Raw genomic sequence first — 14129 nt, 5'->3', positions numbered from 1 at the left:
GTAGGGCGCGGCGGCCAATCAGGAACAGACAGCCCAACAGCAGCGAACTGGATAAGCGAGCAAGCAGATTCTCCCGGCCGGCCCGGGGACAGCGGCCGCACCAAGCCAAGGTCGCATCGCGGCGAGCTGAAATTCGGCGGCCGTTTCATTTCCGCGGACGGCTAATCACACGGCTGGTGCCTGTCTATGCTATGCTAATTGCAGAGGTTGGGAGGCGGCCGTGCCCGTGACGACGATGATTAAATGTGCACGCTGCCGACAGCGTCTTGACCGGTCCGCAGCACCTCCCGACCGCCCACCACCCAAACGCAAACCGGTGTTTTTTCGTACTAGACATGGTTGATTGGTTCGTAGCATCATTTGATTTGCTAAGGTTCTAGCTTAATTCAACTCAAACCGGTGTTTTTCTGGAGTACGTGGTGGATTGGCTCGTTGCGTCACTTGCTTAATTCTAGTAGCTTAGTGTAATGATGAAGTGCCGCGTGCCACGTACGCAACATTTCCTTTGAGAGGCTGGCGCATGTCTAGAAGGAAGCTGACACGTACACGGCTCGATTGGCCGACACGTCAAGGAGGTGGATTCTCTAGCAGGCCGTTTTCTGTCGACGAATAATATCCTAGCTTAGCTTCGAGTGCATGAGGACCGGAGAACGTCCGACCGGCCCCTTGATGTGCACATCTGGATTGTTAATCGTGCGACACGTCACCAACACCGAGTCGTACATGCCACTAGCGATATCTTGATGCGAGGATCATATGGCTGGCTGGCTGGGACCGAACATATGTGTCCCAAAAGGCAGAAATATCTTGTAAAGTAGTAGAATCGCCTTTCGGCTCGCCTACATTCATTCAGTGGTAGTAATCCAACAGCACTGGCCGCACCTGCTGCTTTCGTTCGGACAGGACGCGGCTCAGGTCTTTCGGGCAGGTTTTACTGGAGTAGACGCGGCGATCCTGAATCTTCTCCTAGCGCGTGTGTGGTGTGGTGCCATCTGGTCGCCGCCACGGCTGTTCAGTGTCACAGCCGGCCACTTAGCACGGGCGCCGGGGCAACACGCGGCGCACCACAAGAAACCTCTAGTTTCTCCTCCCGGTCATCACGAACTCACGACCACTGCTCCCTCTGAGCACTGAGATTTTTACCCTCTCTGAGAGAACACCTGTGACGATGATTTGACCCACATGTGCTGATTGGTGCAGCTCTTGCCACCGAATCCGAACTCAACATCACGGTGGAAGCTGCCAAGAACATGACATGTCGAGCAATTTGATCAATGGATACCGTGAATTTACAGAATTTCACTTCTTATTGCCTCCCAGCCAGTATTTACACATCAGTAAATAACAGAGAGCGAGCATGCTCTGCGCAGTGCTCTGTCTCTACGGTTCTTCTCCGTCGGCAGGGGAGGGTCCTGGCACGCGGCCGGCGAGCGCGAGGCCGTCGCAGATCCTCTCGACGACCTCCTGCCCCCTGGCGGCGTTCTGCGCGAAGCTCTCGGCGCACCGCCGCTCCACCATCTCGGCCACCGTGGCCGACACGGCCGCCAGCGGCGCGCACCGGATGCTCGTCTCCTGCGTGAACACCGTCCACTCGTCCGGCCGCTCCGGGTGGGGCGCGTAGCTGCACCGCTCCTCCACGTCCACCAGCCGCCGGAACGTGGCGTTGCGGGAGACCACCCGCATGGCGCGCGCGGCCGCGTCCACGGAGGTGCGCTCCACGCAGAGCACCACGTCGCCGGCGCCGGCGGTGGCCGCGAGGCCGCGGAGGAGGAGCGGGAGCGGCGGGGGCCGGCCCGCGATGGCCCGCACGGCGTGGAGCCGGCCGGCGCGCGGGTCGACGTCCCGGGACAGCGTCTGCACGTCCAGGATGTGGGAGAGCGCCGCCGGGTCGGTGAACTTGCGCCACGCCGCCGCGGTGACCCGGTGCCAGGGGTGGAGGTACACGTGCTCCTGCGTGTACGAGACCACCATTGCCGTTGCCGTTGCCGTGCTGCGACGAGATCCAAGGAGAAGGCTGGCCGGCGAGGTAGAAGAGGAGAGAGCGATGGAGATGGACCGATGGGGAGGGAAGGGATCTAGGACAGCTACAGCAAGCATTTGTGGTTGTGGCCAAGGGGAAAGAGCGTAGGCATCCGAACCATGAGAGGAATATTCGGATTCATCTGCGGGAGGAGTTTTTTTTTTTTTGAAACGGTGGGCAGAGGGTGCAAGTTTTTTTTTTTTTTGAAAAAATGTCGGCATTTCATTGATTTGATTAAGTAATAAAGTCATACAAGGTCTTCCGGATACAATCCGGAGTAGAGTGCGAAATAGAGAACAAACTATAAAACTCTTACAAGAGTTGGCCAAAATATGGGCCACTAAATTACAATACCGACGAACATGCTTGAGGGTCGAAGATGTGAAAGCTAGGGCGGCTTGTTTGATATCCATAACCACAGAGCCCACATTCGGACGGTCCCGGATATTAGAATTGATTCGTTGCACCAAAGAGAAACAGTCAGAGGCAAAAGTCACATGCGTGAAATGTTCATCTCTAGCCAGAAAGACCGCACGACGAAGCGCTAAGGCTTCCGCCATCTCTGGATCGAAATCTCCAAAAGGGGGCCCGGAGCACGCGAGAGGGTGCATTGCCCCTCATGATCCAGAGCCACCGCACCCAAGCCAGCCTTGTTGAGATTAGAAAAAACAGAGGGTGTAATGAGCCCGTGCGTGTACCATTTTTGTGGTACGGCTGTAACCTGGGCATGGGTTGCCAGGGTGTTTTTCTCCTTTTTTTGCCAATGTACTTTTCTCCTATTTAGCGCTCCCCAAAATGCCCTAAAACGCGCATTGGGCCTCGTCATTGGCTCGCCCATTTTATTTTTCTCGGCTAGCTCACGGAAAAAAAAGATCAATGATTTTTTTTTTTGGTTTTATAAAAATAGTCGTGAAAGAAAAAAGTTCATAGATTTTTGAAAAATCCTTAGTTCTAAAGATGTTCATCGGCTTATAACTTTTTCATGATTTTTGTTAAAAAAATCATGAATTTAAAAACTCGTTCACGAGCTATTGAAAATGTTCACGACTTTTGAGAAAAATCACAAAGTAGAAAAACATCCGTGATTCAAAAACGTTGACAAATAAGGAAAAACTCACTAGTTTGAAAAGTGTTCATGAATTAAATAAATATTCATAAATTTGAAAAATATTCATGAATAGAAAAGAAGAAACAAAAAATGAAAGAAATAATGAAAAAAGCCGGAGTGGAACATTCGCTTTCCTAAAACTAGGTGAAAGAAGAACATGCTCGGGCGGGTGCGCGTTGCGGAACTTGCTCCCCATGTGGAAATAATCCCCATCATGCAGGACCAAGTAGAGTATTTCTATACTAACTTAAGTATGGAGAAGTCTGAGAAGGATCTTGTCGAGTCCAAGTGGGTATTCAGGACATACCACCGTGACAAGGCCAAGGCAAACTTGCATGGAGTGGAGTCATCTCTCTCCAACATGCATTGTGAGCTTGCCACTGAGGTGGCATCGTGCTATGAGACACACGAGGCCTTGGTGCAGCATCTTACTCAAGGTTTGTCCAAGGTGAGTCACATTGACGAAGGAGTTAGAGCCTATGAAGTGGAGTGTTCTTCTTTGTAGTGAAGAAGCCCAAAGTTAGGTGACGAAGGTCGGTTTTGCCAAGGACGAGGTGTCCGCATTGAAGTTCAAGGTGACTTGGGCTAATGGAGAGATGTTTATGCTGGGGTGAGAGTAGTTGAGTTGGAGGCTCGCGCATCTACTTCTATGGGGGATTCGACACCCTACTCTGAGTCTCGGACGACGAGAGATGTCCTCCTAACCCATGCTTCTGGTTTCCAAGATGTCTTAGTTAAACTAAAGTGTCGGCGACACTTGCTCCGTGCAAGATGGTGATGGAGGCGAGCACGATTCTTTCTTCAGAGGTGTGCCAAGTAGGTCGTGCCATGACGATGTACATTCATACCGTGGATAGCCACGCTGTAGCTCACGTATCACACACGCATATTTGCTGGATATGCCATTTTGACGGCATGGGAGAAGGCCCCTGCCTCGCGCGCAACGCAAGTTTCTATTGCATGACATTTACCATCTTGCTACATCTAGAAAGATCTGCCCGTGACCGAGGCGAGTCATCGGAGCTCCCTCGAATGGAGTGTTAGTTGCCTATTTCCCTCCTTGCATGGCTTTGACGTAACACCTTTACTTGCATGCCTTTTTTGCCGACATGCCACACTACTTGATGTAACTTTGTGACATTTTTGTAACATAGGAGTAGGTGGCACCTTCATTTAGCTTTGGGGTGACTCACCATGTTGTAATGTCACTTGGCTTGAAACTTTCCGCGAGCATCCCTCCACATGTACTCTGTTCCATGGATAATCCCATGATTTGTATGTTCATTTGCCTTTCACTTGTTGGTTGTTTATTCTCGCAAATGTGCACATGTCTTCGCGTGCACCCTTTTTCCTGGAGGGATTTGTTTCGCCCGCGCAATGAGGTATGGGTAAGAGGAGTCGTCAAATGTATTCATCTAAGCAGACCCCCCCTTTCACAACAAGTTTGCACATGCCACCTAAGAGTTGTGATTCAAAAAATGTTCAAACATTTTGCATCTGGGGTGAACGACACTTATTTTGATCTACGGTGTCCAACCCTCCTCCTCCTCCCAACCCTCGTCCGCCCCTCCTCCTCCCAACCCTAGCCGCTCCTCCTCCTCTTCCCTTCCCCGCCGCCGCCTGAGGCAGCCGCCGGGCAAGCCCGGGGCGCCAAGGATGGTGGCGGCGGGGCCTCGGTTGCCCTACTTCTGCGTGGGGAACCCCGGATCTGGAGCGGCGGCTCCATTGGCAAGGCACGACCGGCTAGCAGCCGTGTGGGCGGTGGATCTAGTGTCCCGGCCGCGCAGGCGGCGGGATCCGGTGGTTGTTGGCGGCCGGCGGCGGCTTCTGCGGCGGTCAGTGCGCGCGATCTGGCGCCTCCCCTCCTCTCCTGTTCGGCGTGCGGGCCAACCTGGTCGGGCCGCGCTTCCTCTTGGTCGCCGGTTCTGTACAGGAGGCGCTGGTGGTGGCGGGGATCTAGTTCGGACGAAATCCCTGGCCGGCCATGACCGGCCACGCCGACGGCGACGACCGAGGGTGCCGTTCTCCTCCTTGGAGGCGTCGGTATGGACTGATCTCCTTACTTCACCTTCCACTAGGTCTCCCGGGCGAAAGCCCTAACTTTGTTGGGCGGCGACGGCGCTCACGGCGCCGTTCCCTTCTTGAAGGCGCCGCTTTGGAAACCTTGGGGTTGGGTGGCGCTTGTCGGTGGTGGGTGACGGTGGTGGTGCGACTCTATCCTAGCATGGATTTACGTTTGTTGCTTGGAGATGGACTCGCGTAGTTGGAGGTTGTCGTCTGGCGTCGTGGTGGCGTCAATGGCGGTGGACCTGCCAAGGCTCGCGTAGGTGGAGGTCGTCGTTTGGCGTCGTGGTGGCGTCGATGACAGAGGACCTGCCAAGGTTGTCACCTCAATCTGCTCTGAAGCTGGACCAGTGAAAGATGGCGGCAACGACACATGTGAGTACGTCGGACCGATTTGAGCCCCGGACCCGGTAGATGGCTCGGGCGGAGCCTCCGGCTTTAGATGTTAGGTTTAGGTGAGAGGTCTGGGTATGTGGTCCAGCTTGCACCCCTTCATCATTTGGATAGGAGTAGCGGCAGATGTTGCCAAGATGATGGATTCAGGTTTATTGTTGTTCTACTTTGTAAGGTCTTCGAGAATATAATCAATAAAATGGCCGCATGTATCTCCTAGATGCAAAGGCCGGGGGTCATCCTCCTTTTCTAATTTTTTTTTGCATCTAGGTAACATGCACGCACTTTATAAACCTTCGCCTATTATGTTTAAGTACTTCAATCATAGAGGCACAAAAGAGAGCACATATTATCGTATCTTCTTTTGATGTTTTCTGATATAATAGATGGAAGTGAATCTACATTAGACACTAGTACAATCTAGAAGTACTGATTAGGGTGCACCAAGACAGCTGCTTCTGCACTTTGGAATCATCCACCAAGATATTAGGTACTCCATCCGTTCTTAAATATAAGTCCTTTTAGAGATCCCAATACATACTACATACGAAGCAAAATGAATGAATCTACACTTCAAAGTATGTTTATATATATGTTTATGTAGTCCGTGTTGAAATATCTAAAAGGTCTTATATTTAAAAACGGAGGGAGTATCGAAACGTAAAATGTGTATATACATATAAAGCTAGTTTGACGACAATCCAATTTTGAAGTGGCAAATAAAACTATCATATAGTTGTAATTCAATATTATCAAAAAAAATTGGCAACTAGTACAAGAATTGGTGCAGCAATACAAATCACAATGTTTCCGCCAGGCTGGTTCAAACAAAAACAAAATCAACCCTTTTCACCACCATCTACCTGTTCCAAACTCCCTAAATTTCGGGCGGGCACGTCGGTCGACCTGACTAGTTTAAACGGCCAGCGGAAGGATCCATACAGTGGTGGAGGCAGCGGGGCCTCCATAGTCGGGATGGTATGTGACGGTGAACACGATCGCTGCGACACAACAGAGCCTAACCATGTAATTGGGAGCCGCACATGTGAAGATCAAATTGATATTGTGCTCAGTCGGTGGATGTCGACCAGACCTTGTGTGGACATGCTGTAACCTGCGCGGCAAGTTTTCATGTAGTGGAATATTTAAGTTAATAGCGCATTTATATTTTCGTCAGGGTAAATATTTTTGAACAGTCAATAAAGCTTTCCTATGTAGTTTCAGAATAAACCAGGTTTGTTTGTGTCTGAGCACATGTTGTTGAGACCTCCTATTTGGCATTAGGCAATCGCGAAATAGCCCCCCTTCTCCCGCACGCCCTTTTTGGGCCGACCCATGTGTAACCACCCTATTTTCTCTCATTTCATTGTTTTGTCTTTTCTTTAAATAATTTGGGATCTAAAAAAAGTTCCATATTTTAAAAATTCTATTTTTGAAATGTTCAGGAAATCATAAAATGTCCATAGATTAAAAAACAATGTTCGCATATTCAAAACATGTCATTATTTTGAAAGAAAATATCCGTACATAAAAAAAGTTCATGATTTTGAAAAAAAATCGTGTATGCACATGAATTTGAACACATTTTCAGGAATTAAAAAAAATGTTCGTGATTCTCTAAAAAACATCAAACAATATTCGTGAATTACAAAAAAAAATCATCAATTCTAAAAATGGTCATGCATTTAAAAAATATTCATCAAAACGTTCATGAATTTTGAAACTTGTTCCCCAATTTCAATTATTTTTGTTGATTCAAAATAAAATTCATGAGTTTCATTTTTTGCGTATTCATTTTTTTTCTCGATTTTATATTTTTCACAAATTAAAAAAATGTTCTCGACTTCATAAAAATGATCATGAAATAGAAAAAAAGTTGATGATTTAAAAAATTTCATGGTTTTGAAAAAAAATTAAAATGAAGAAAAATTTATAAGAAATAAAATCATAACAAAAAATCAAAGAAAAAACGAACTTGAGAAAAAAAACAAAAAGAAAGAAAAGGCGAAAATGAAAATGAAAAAAGCACATAAAAACCGAAAGAAAAAAAACACGCACAAAAAAAGAAAAACCGGATTGGGAAGGTTCTAGGACCTTCCCAAAACGGAAAAGAGCTTGTGGGCCCACCCAAATTGTACCTAGCGGCTGGGGGGTGGGTGGGGGTTACGATCTCGGTCGCTAACTAGCGGGCCGAATAGGGTTCTCATACCTGTTTGCTATGTGTTTTAAGGTTGTGGTTTGCAAGTTGCAATTGAATCTAAAACGGTGAAGCAGCAGCGGGGTGTACCTGTCGAACTGTTGCATATTTGACAGTGTGTGGCTTGATAAGTATCTACGAAGTCATTTGTGAAATAATCCTTTTTTTACCAGCTGTGAAATAATCAATAGTCAGTGATGAGAAAAAGAAATGGAGTTCAGTTCTCATGCTAACCTCATGGATGACCTTAATAAAAAGAGAAATGCGGTGATCCTCAAAAAGGAAATATTAACGAATATCCATTTCGGCTCCAGATCTCATTTGATCTCGGTGAACAGTAAAATCGAAACAAATGCTTAAAAATTCAAAAAATTCCAGATTTTTTTTTGCGTGAAAGATATTTTAGTGCGTGAGGTCCGCGGCAAATTTCAACTCATTTGGACATCTGAGCTGCTCTCAGCAAAATTAACAATATATGTCCCGAACAATGCAAAACAGTAAACTTTTTCATAGACCCCAATTTTGTTTTTTTGCTGAGAGCTGCTCAAACATGCAAATGAGCTGAAATTTGGCACGTCACGCATTAGACCTTCTTCCATGCAAAAAAAAAAATAATCAGATTTCTTTAAATTTTATATCATTTCTTTTGATTTTACTGTTCATGTGGAGGAGCAGATGAGCTTGGGAGCCATTTAGCCGAATTTTTTTAAGGGATAAAAAAAGTCTGATGGTAATGCCACTCCATGAAAAAACCTACAACGAACTAGTCCAATGGAGAGAAGCCCAAGTCTGAGGAGAGGATTGATCCATGTTGATTTTTCAATAGAGCTATTTAGACCATTATGTTTGTACATAATGTTGTCTCTTCTTGTTCTTAACTCTATTGTACAATATGTTAGGAAACGTAGTAGAAAAAAAAGTCACGCTTACGCACACCCAAGATCAATATGAAGATGCATAACGGGTTGTGATCATGATCGTTACCGTCACCAAGTTGCAGCGGAAGAAGAACGTGTCGGTGTAGATCGTACTTGGAGCCCTCGAACCGGCGATGAACGACCCTGCGAACCACCCATGAACAGTCTCTCGAACCGAAGACCAAAAACACAGCCTCTCTACTTGATTGCAAGCGTGCAGCTTTCACGATCCGGTAGCGCTTCGCCGTCCAGAGCTAATCGTCGTCGGAGAATTAAAGGAAGGAGATTAGAACCACACCAGGCTTTTTATTATGAGGATTAGAGGAACTAAATCAAGCTCTAATTAGTCAACTAGGACCAACTAGAACTAGGGCTAGATGAACTAGAGGAGGCTCCAAAACTTGTGTCCAATGGGTGGAAATTCTCTAGTATATATAGGTTGGAGGGGAGAGGAGGGGCGCCACAAGGGGAGGGTGATACGTCCCCAACGTATCTATAATTTTTTATTATTCCATGCTATTATATTATCTGTTTTGGATGTTTCATATGCATTAATATGCTATTTTATATTATTTTTGAGACTAACTTACTAACATAGAGCCCAGTGCCAGTTTCTGTTTTTTCCTTGTTTTTGAGCTTCGCAGAAAAGGAATACCAAATGGAGTCCAAACGGAATTAAACCTTCTCGATGATTTTTCTTGGACCAGAAGACACCCCGGAGACTTGAAGATCAAGTCAGAAGAGCCACGAGGCGGCGACAAGGGGGGAGGGCGCACCCCCTGCCTTGTGGGCCCCTCGTGACTCCCCTGACCTAATTCTGCCTCCTATATATTCACATATATATCCCCAAACCACCAGAAGCATCCACAAAAACACTTTCCACTGCCGCAACCTTCTGTTGCCGTGAGATCCCATCTTGGGGCCTTTTCCGGCATCCTGCCAGAGGGGGATTCGATCACGGAGGGCATCTACATCAACTCTATTGCCCTTTCGATGATGCATGAGTAGTTTACCACAGACCTACGGGTCCATAGCTAGTAGCTAGATGGTTTCTTCTCTCTCTTTGATTCTCAATACCATGTTCTCCTCGATGTTCTTGGAGATCTATCCGATGTAATCTTCTTTTGCGGTGTGTTTGTCGAGATCCGATGAATTGTGGATTTATGATCAGCTTATCTATGAATATTATTTGAATCTTCTCTGAATTCTTTTATGCATGATTTGATATCTTTGTAATTCTCTTCGAACTATCAGTTTAGTTTGGCCAACTAGATTGGTTTTTCTTGCAATGGAAGAAGTGCTTAACTTTGGGTTCAATCTTGCGGTGTCCTCACCCAGTGATAGTAGGGGTAGCGAGGCACGTATTGTATTTTTGCCATCGACGATAAAAAGATGGGGTTTACATCATATTGTTTGAGTTTATTCCTCTACATCATGTCATCCTACTTAATGCGTTACTCTGTTCTTTATGAACTTAATACTCTAGATGCAGGTAGGAGTCGAACGATGTGTGGAGTAATAGTAGTAGATGCAGGCAGGAGTCGGTCTACTTGATACGGACGTGATGCCTATATTTCATAATCAATGTCTTAGATATCGTCATAACTTTGCGCTTTTCTATCAATTGCTCGATAGTAATTTGTTCACCCATCGTATTATTTGCTATCTCGAGAGAAGTCTCTAGTGAAACCTATGGCCCCAGGGTCTATTTTCCATCATATAAGTTTCTGATCTACTATTTTGCAATCTTTTACTTTCCGATCTATAAACCAAAAACCCCAAAAATATTTTATCTTTTGTTTATCTATCTCTATCAGATCTCACTTTTGCAAGTGACCGTGAAGGGATTGACAACTCCTTTTATCGCGTTGGCTGCAAGTGTTTGATTGTTTGTGCAGGTATTGGTGATTTGTGCATTGTCTCCTATTGGATTGATACCTTAGTTCTCTAACTGAGGGAAATACTTATCTCTACTTTGCCACATCACCCTTTCCTCTTCAAGGGAAAAACCAACGCAGGCTCAAGAAGTAGCAGAGGGAAAGTCCCTCCACCTTGGCTGGCCAAGGGAGGGACAACCCCCCTACAATTCGGCCTCCCCTCCCTTCCCAAGTGGGAAAAGGGGTGCCACCTCCAATTGGGTCCAAGTGGCCCAAGTAGCGTTCCACCACTTGACCTTTTAAAACCCGTTGATATTAAATTAGATATAAAATCCCTCTAACAATTACTAGAGCATAATATATATAATTTAACAGCCTCGGTAATATTTTCACCTATATATTAATTATCGGTAATACCTGGTATTACCCGATACTCTCCGAAACCCTTCCGGTGACCCCGAAAGTCCACCGTACGGTAAGAAGTGAGTACGATACTCTCATGGTCAATGGAGCAAAATCACATGTTAACACTCCATGTCATTACAATTGATTACAGACGATATTATCTCAATTCATAACAAATAAGTTTGGGTTGATTCAATATGATCGTTCTTCCAATGTCATAATCTCAATGTTATTTTAGGACTATCGTTACACTTAACGATATCCTAAGCTCCGGAAACGTGATCACCAACAACACTTGAGCTAGTCGTCTTATAGGCGAGACTAGGAATCTTTATTTTGTCCGTTTATCATTTCACACGTGTATATGAGTTTCCCACTGAATCGCATACTCCAAGATCATAGCAGTTATAACATGAAATATAAGCACTTAATTATGAATATGAACATATAATAATATAATATTATTGCTTCTAGGGCATATTTCCAACATAATATTGCACTCTTTTCTTTTGAAAAGGATCAGATCTATTATAAAGATTCCACTGGAACTATGAAGCGCCTCATATCATAATAAAAACTACATCATGTCCATTTTCCTATTCCCACAGTAATGGCGACAAGGTTGTTGAAAACCATCATGAGGTCCTGCCACGGTCTAGTAGGCTGAAAGCCACTCCCAGTGAACCGGCACATCAATCGCCTGCAACCACAAATCCTTAATGCCCACTCCATCGAATTCTACCGTCTAGCAACCATGCTCCATGTAACAAGACACTGGCCTCCCTAAACCGCATCTGATCCAGCCCAAAAGAATGACCTCACCCAACTCTCCATGGCTTTGAAAACCCAAACATGCGCATCCATGATCAACAGGAGATGCATTATCCTCGCCACAATGACTGCCTGAACCAACACCAAACGACTCAAGTGTTGCAGAAATCCTCGTTGCCAGCCTGGAACAAATTCCTTCACCGCATCCAGCATCGGATACCACTGGGCACGAGTTAAAGGATGAATCGACAATTGAAATCCCAAATATTTAATGAGAAACATAGCAATCTCGCAACCTAGAGTATTAGCAACACGGATCTTGTCATAAGTTTTTCCTCGGATCTAAACAACCGCCTATTTACCAAAGTTAACATGAAGTCCCTAAAGCTTCCCCAAAAAGAGCAAGCATGTCGCGTACAACCAAGAGGTCTAACGAAGAATGCTTGAAAAACATGACCACATCGCCCGTATAGACTGAAATCTTCTGCCTCGTCGAGATCCCAGGAAGAACACCTAGCAAGCTAGCCTCTGAGGCCTTCACAAACAGAACCGAGATCATCTCCATAGCGATCACAAAGAGGAGAGTAGATGGGGTCCCCTTGCCTGAGACCACGGGCGAAGAAAATCTTCCTCGTAGGACTCCCATTCACCAAGATCTTGATGCTCGCGGTAAACAATAGAATCGATAACTATCCCACCACTTCATGTTGAACCCTTTACTCTGCAGAACCTTGGACAAGAAAAGCCATGACACAAAGCCAAAAGCCCTAGCAATGTCAATCTTAAACAACACACTATCAATCTTGTGTGCGTGTAACTTTCTAGCCACTTGTCGAACAAGCATGCAATTATTGTGTAAGCTTCTACCCTTGATGAAGGCTGACTGGTCCACACCAACAATATCCCCATACGACACCGCAAACTATTGGCCAAAGCTTTGGCAAAATACTTAGGAAACTATGGGTATGACTTATTGGCCTGAAATCCTCGATCATCTCCACGCTAGGTTTCTTAGGAATCAAGGCGATCAACGTCGTGTTGAGCTTAGCAAAACGCCGTCCATGGCCCACGTAGAGCTTCAGAAGGCCAGCCATAATTTCATCCTGGATCACAGGCCAAGCGCCTTGGTAGAAAGCTCTGACAAACCCATCCAGGCCCGGTGCCCTATCCGGAGGTAGCTCTTTAACTACTCCCAAAATTTCATCAACCCTGAAATGTCATCTAGCCCATTTAGATCCAGTTCCTGCACCTCCAAGTCCAAAGAGTGGCTCCGGTAACCCTCCTTGCCAATGAGCAACTCATAGCCTCCACAAAGGATTCCTCCTCGAGCTGTTGATCCGTTATGATATCATCTCCAATTTTAATAGAAGGCATAAAGTTTTTTGCACGCCGTCCATTAGCCGTAGCATAAAATAGCTTAGAGTTTGCATCCCCTGCCTTAATCCATCTAATCTGGGACCTTTGCCTTGCGATAGATCATTCCAAAGAGGCCAGCCCAAGCATCACCAATTTGAGTGTATGTCTTAGCCATATTCTTCAAGGCTAACCATCAAGACTCTTTTGCCGCCTCTGACCTAAGAATCACCAGTTTTGCAATAGCCAACTTAAGCTTGATGTTACCCACCTTTCTCTGACCTCATGCCTGAAAATACGCAACTGCATTCCTAAACAGCGAGTCAAGGCATTTAAAGGGATCGACAATACCATGATCACACACCCATGCCTCCTTGAGAGCCTCATCAAAACCATCCAACTTGAGCCAGAATAGCTCAATCTGGAAGCGCTTTTTAGCCACACCTTGCGCCTGCATGGAGAGATGCAAAGGTGCACAGTGCGACACGTTTGTAGAGAGCACCTGAAGAAGGCAATCCACATGACTGAGCTCCCAATCCACCGAGGCAAGCGATCAATCTTAGTGTGGGTAGGCACATCCCTCTCATTACTCCAAGTGAAAAGACCGGCCGGTTGTGATGAAGAGGGTTCGTACGGGGGGTGGCTTAGGGGCTACTAGGGAGAGACATTAGCTCTAATCATGGTAATCAGTGGCAGTGCTGGGTACTTGAGTGCTATATAAACATGATTGCTGCTTAATATCAGGGCGATTTGGACCATTTGATCACGTGGTTTTACGGTTGAGATGGTTTGGATCTTTCTCGCTCATCTTTTTAGAGTGAAGTATTAGTAGATAGATAACACACTATAGCTATTGTATCAGAGGAAACCAGTTGGATCATCGCATGTACCGCCGGCTTTTGGCATATGATTATGTTGCAGTGCAAGTATCTGAACAAAGAGCTAATTTTTTTTATTCTCTATTTCTTATGAAAGAGAGCTTATACGGCGACACATAAGGCAACAACACAAATAGATAAACCAG

General features: G+C 45.9%; 1 protein-coding gene across 1 annotated transcript; it reads right to left on the bottom strand.

The window, feature by feature from the left end:
- Positions 1–1258: 1258 nt before the first annotated feature.
- Positions 1259–2557, bottom strand: LOC109783359 (uncharacterized). Its single transcript, XM_020341965.4, has one exon. The coding sequence runs from the start codon at positions 2431–2433 to the stop codon at positions 1381–1383; it is 1053 nt and encodes a 350-aa protein (XP_020197554.2). The 5' UTR covers positions 2434–2557; the 3' UTR covers positions 1259–1380.
- Between the last annotated feature and the right edge of the window lie 11572 nt (positions 2558–14129).

The sequence above is a fragment of the Aegilops tauschii genome, chromosome 5, assembly GCF_002575655.3.
Source record: "Aegilops tauschii subsp. strangulata cultivar AL8/78 chromosome 5, Aet v6.0, whole genome shotgun sequence".
NCBI lineage: Eukaryota > Viridiplantae > Streptophyta > Magnoliopsida > Poales > Poaceae > Aegilops > Aegilops tauschii.
This window is presented reverse-complemented; position numbering and strand designations above follow the sequence as displayed.